The sequence below is a fragment of the Gekko japonicus genome, unplaced genomic scaffold, assembly GCF_001447785.1.
Source record: "Gekko japonicus isolate JY-2015 unplaced genomic scaffold, Gekko_japonicus_V1.1 scaffold1348, whole genome shotgun sequence".
In the NCBI taxonomy this organism is placed as follows: Eukaryota; Metazoa; Chordata; class Lepidosauria; order Squamata; family Gekkonidae; genus Gekko; species Gekko japonicus.
In genome coordinates this window covers 285,155-290,506 of record NW_015163642.1, presented here as the reverse complement: position 1 = coordinate 290,506, position 5,352 = coordinate 285,155, and the positions used below count along the sequence as shown (strand labels likewise).

The window sequence follows — 5,352 nt, the reverse complement described above, 5'->3', positions numbered from 1 at the left end:
GAACTTTATTAATCTGTAGCAGTAGGAAGCTGATTACATATAAGTCTAGGCAGGCAGTATAGGAATATTTTTGAAAAACTGATTTCTTTTTAAAAAGTTAATTTTGAATGATTCTATCAGAGTCCAAAAGAACAGCAGCATTGGTTGGTGAAAAAAATGGGCTTTGTTCTCTCTAGGCTGATGGTGCAAAGCCCACCCTATTATTGGCCATATCATAGACAGAATAATACTCCTTCAAGAAGACATCACCCAAGATCCATAGAGGCTGCCCTGTTGGGGAAGGCAAATATGTAGCCTCAATTTGAACTGAGCAATAGCCGTTGTTCTGTGAAAGAAAAGAAAACAGCTTAAGTTGCAGTTCTACTGGAGGAAATAACACAAAGCTTTTTGTAAAAAGTCTGGGAACAGGTTCTGATTAAATCATATGACAGAAATGCAACTGTTTAACACCATATCCTGTGACTGTAGCTACCCAGGATCTTTCTGAAAGGACATATTTGTTGCAGTTTCACCTGTATTAGCGTGCTTGTGACAACCCACTTTGGTGCTCATCTTCAGCCTGTGCAGGTCCAGAACCCAGTGCATTGCAAATATAAGCAACGGAGGGTCCCAGTCCATTGAAAAGAATCTCTACATTGAGAGGTGATAATATTGTGGGATTTTTATTTGCTCCATTGTTCCTGACTTTGAGGTTATTGATACTAAAATACTTGGTTGTGCTGCTGATAAAGGCTCGAGCAGAAGTGTCTAGAGGACTTGTGCAACTGCAGATCCAGGCAAACCATTTGGATTCCAAAAAAAGATTCATAATAAAGGAGTGAGTTAGCTAAAATAAAGATGCTATAATCTAGATTTGGATCCTCAAGGAACCTGGCATAAAACATACATTGGGCAAATAACATTAACCAATACTGTATACGTACATTGGCTACATAGGCAGATGGAGGCAGTGGAAACTGGGATCCATTAATGACAAAGGTGATGGTGGGCATGCTCTGGACATTGTTGCAGTTAACAACATACTAGTGAGAAAAGAAATATAAAAAGGAAGTTAGCTCTGTGAGTCGACTAGAGGAGAAGTTGTCCACATCATGTCTTCAGCAAACAGTGATAAACCATTTTCAGTTCATTTCCTGCAGTTCTGAGATCAGGAGCCTTATTATTTCTCCCAGTGCCATGTCCTGTCCCCAGATATTAGAACATTAGAATTTCTTTATTAGAGCAGAGCAGCAGCGTTTCCAAAAGAAGTCAGTCAGATGATGACGGGGTGGGGGGGAACATAGTATGAGTAGGGCTTTTTTTTAAAAAAAAAGGTGCCGAAACTCTCACTAGGGAAATGAAATTTTCAACCTGCATACTGAAAACTCATGAAGTTTTAAACATTTTTAAAAGAATGTTGTTGAAGAGGTTCCGGAACTCTGTTCTGGTGCATTCCCCCAGAAAAAAAGCCCCGAGTATGATGATGATACCTATATTCAGTTGACGAGAACTGCCTATCTTTGGTGTAACTTCACTCAGCTAAGCTTGCAGATGGTGTTTTCTCCCTCAGCTGAACAGCAAAAGCAGTGGCTTAGATTCAGACCTTATTTTCCACCCCCAGAGGTGAGTGCCAATATTCATTTCCCACTATATAACCCCACATCACATTCAGCAGTGTTCCTACGAAGCCCTTGACAGCAGCATTGGAGGAAGGGAGTGCACCAGCAGAGGGAAAGTTTGCTTCCTTTGGCTGAACTCTGCTTGTATCACTTTGGATCCAAACTATTCAGAGGTGCCCTCGGCAGTTCTCCAGGATTCCTTCTGCCACCTACCTCCCCATTGTTCTGTTGAGCTCCCACAGCCTGCAGGAAATTTCCCATGTACTGCTGTGGGACAGCAAGCAGAAAAGTGCCAGTGTCCACAATTGCCTGGCAGCCCTGGCTACCCCAGCCAGTAGCCTGGTTTCCAATGGCAAACCTACAGAGACAAGAGCAAAGAATGTCTATCACCAAGCAACAAGAGACAAACACTAAAAAGCCTCGTCCAGTGCAGATAAGATGGGAATTTGGAATATCACTTACCCCTCAATACCAATCTGCCAGTAAACCTCGCGGGTGACAGGTGCCCAGGATATTTGCCCAGAGAACAGTTTAGTGTCAACACCTCCCAAGATTAGCTCTCCTCCATACTGAACAGTGGGCTGGCTGGGGAGACAATGTCGAAAATAGGCAAGGTTATTTATTCAACTTTTTATTAATTGAAGCCTCATTCACAGTTGAAGGATGCCCTTAAAAGTTAAGATCAACATTCTTAAAACATTAGACATTCTAAAAACTACAATTCCCAAGTAATAAAGTGAATAAATAGATTGACATGGCCATACTGGTACACAGGAATAGCCTACTACAATACAAGGCACAAAGAAAGAAAATGACCAAAGCTCCCAGCTCAATCTGCTCCAAGGTATCATTAATGACCTTCAGCTCATCCTGGACAATGATACTCTTCTCTCATTGATCTTGAATGTCAAGCCTTTCCTCACTTACAGACAGCCTCGTGACCTAAACAAGTTACTCAGCTATTCAGACCAAGGTTTTCTTACCCATTAGCAATACTATAAGAACATTTTTGCATTAGAAATTACCTGCTGTTATGAATGGATACTATGCTTATCTTGTATACATTACATTAGAGATGTCACAGACTGTATCCATTGCATTTCATTGGCCTCACTGTTCATGGCTTTGTTTCTAAACAAACAGTTTTGCTTCTTTTGATACAAGAAATATATTAGTCTTTGAGGTATCACAAGACACCATTTTAGTTTTGCCATATGGTTCTCCTCTGGAATTAGTCACAATGATCAAATTTTAAGACCAGTCTCCCTACACTGGTAAAACACAGTTTTTCTCCACTGTAATTTTGAGGTCAAAAGGATGGTTAAACCTGCAATGGCCAAGATGGCACTTGTTTACATTAAATGATTTGGAGAATACACTTGTACTGTGACAGTGTAACCCAAACAGAATTACATCCTTCTAAAGCAATTGATTTAGAAGGGTGTAACTTTGTTTAGGAGCTGTGGTGGCTCAAGTGGTTAAGACACTGAACTGCAGACTGAAAGGTCGGTAGTTCAGCAGTTCAAGACCTGAGTGCCACATGACGGAGTGAGCTCCCGTCTCTGGTTCCAGCTCCTGCCAACCTAGCAGTTCAACAGCAAGAAATTGCAAGTAGATAAATAGGTACCGCTTCGGTGGGAAGGTAACAGCGTTCTGTGCGCCTTCGCATTTAGTCATGCCGGCCACATGACCATGGAAAACATCTTCGCACAGTGCTGGCTCTTTGGCTTGGAAACTGAGATGAGCACCGCAACCCTAGACTCGGATTCGACTGGCTTTTGAGTAAGGGAAACCTTTACCCTAACTTTGTTTAGGACTACAATGTAGATTACTTACCCCTTCATATATTTTAAATCCCTACAATCATGGAGATTGAAACTTTAAGGAAGAATGTATTTTCCCAATTTACAGCTGGAATATTCTTAATTATATTTGTGATTGTAAAGATGGAACCAGAGAGAACACATGAAGCTGCCTTATCAGGCCGTTGGTCCATCAAGGTTGGTTATCGTCTGCTCAGATAATACTCTCCAGCAGTGGTTGTTTCATAGAAAAAGAGCTAGGGGAACTCATTAGCATAACTCATTAGCATATGCCACGCCCCCTGACATCATCAGAAGTGTGTCATAAGACCACACCCCCTGCCATCACCGGAAGTGTGTCATAAGGCCACACCCACTGACATCACCAGAAGTGTGTCATAAGGCCACACACACCACCCCCAACGGTCCCGGCCGCCGCTGGCCTTGCAGCTCCACTGCCGAGCCCCATGAAGGGCCCGGCCACCACCCGGCGGTGGACCTGCAAGGCCGGCGGGAGTGCAAGGAAGCCCCGCGAAGGGCCTCCCTGGCCCCAGGCAGGCAGGGGTGGGGAGAGGCAGGGAGGAAGCAACTTACCCTCCCTCTTCTCCTGCCTCCTCCTGGCTGAATGAGGGCTGGAAGCGGGGCGGCCGGAAGCAGGGGGCGGGGCTTCGTCATGTGCCCTGCCCCCCATACCTCACCCGGGGGAACTGCGATCCCCTGCGATCCCCCCCCAAAATGACCTCTGCTCTCCAGGGTCTTTCCCATCAACTACCACCTGATCCTTTTAGTTGGAGATTCTGGAGACTGAACCTGGGAGTTTCTGCATGCCAAGAAGATGCCCTGCCATAGTGCCTCCCACAGTCACAGTGCCTCCCACAGAGTAATAATTTACATGCTTTGGAATATACCCAAGGACAAAAATATATATTGCTGGATCTTACCGGGAGAAGTAGAAACTGAAGATTGGTTCAGAAAGCTGGCCTTGTTTCAGCATCTGCTGCATGACAGTGTAGCCCCCCATAGACATGGCAGGGTAAGCCATCCCCAAAATCCCATCAAAACTCGCGTAGTAGAATGGACTGGTGGGCTCACTTTCACTCAGGCCAAATTCCTGGTTCTGAACGATGATATTCTGGACCTGGGAGAGAGAAGAACATGGATTTCACCTGTGGTTTGAAGCCTGATAATGAATCATCAGTAACATCACATCACTTGGGAAACGTGGTAGTAGGGGAGCAGATGTCCCAGAGGTACCCGTTGGTCTGCGGGGTCCCTCAAGGGGCGGTGTTATCCCCGATGTTATTTAACATCTACATGCGCCCCCATACCCAGATAGCCCAGAGGCACAGGCTTGGGTGTTACCAATACGTCGATGACACCCAGCTATATCTGTTGCTGGGCGGTCAGTCCAACTCTACCCCAGGTGACCTGGAGCGAGCGCTTCAGGACGTGGCGGGCTGGCTTAGGCTGAGCCGATTGAAATTGAATCCAACGAAGACGGAGGTCTTGTGTTTGAGTCAGAGTGGCTCAGGGGTAGGGATCCCACTACTGACCTTCGATGGGGTGCCATTGGTGCCAGCACCGAGGGTCAGGAGTCTGGGAGTGCTCCTGGATGCCACCTTAACAATGGAGGCCCAGGTAGCAGCCACTGCCAAGGCAGCCTTTTACCATCTAGGGCTGATTAGGCAGCTAGTTCCCTTCCTCGAATGCAATGACCTGGCAATAGTGATCCACGCTATGGTCACCTCGAGATTGGACTACTGCAATGCTCTCTATATGGGGCTGCCCTTGTCCCAAATCCGGAAGCTGCAGCTAGTGCAGAATGCAGCAGCCAGGCTGCTGATGGGCCTCTCTATTCGAGAGCGCATCCTGCCTGTGCTGAGGGAGCTGCACTGGCTGCCAATAGCATACCGGATTTGCTTCAAGGTGCTGGTTTTCACCTTTAAAGCCCT

At 45.9% G+C, this 5,352-nt stretch overlaps 1 protein-coding gene across 1 annotated transcript in view; it reads right to left on the bottom strand.

Moving 5' to 3' along the window:
• Positions 1-118: 118 nt before the first annotated feature.
• LOC107107327 (gastricsin-like) overlaps positions 119-5,352 on the bottom strand; it is a 10,702-nt gene continuing 5,468 nt past the window's right edge. The window contains exons 5-9 of the mRNA XM_015407608.1: positions 4,342-4,538; positions 2,061-2,183; positions 1,812-1,956; positions 924-1,022; positions 119-325 (exon numbers count right to left, since the gene is read on the bottom strand). Coding sequence (XP_015263094.1) covers positions 173-325; positions 924-1,022; positions 1,812-1,956; positions 2,061-2,183; positions 4,342-4,538 — 717 coding nt within the window. The 3' untranslated portion in view covers positions 119-172. The remainder of the gene's footprint in view (positions 326-923; positions 1,023-1,811; positions 1,957-2,060; positions 2,184-4,341; positions 4,539-5,352) is intronic.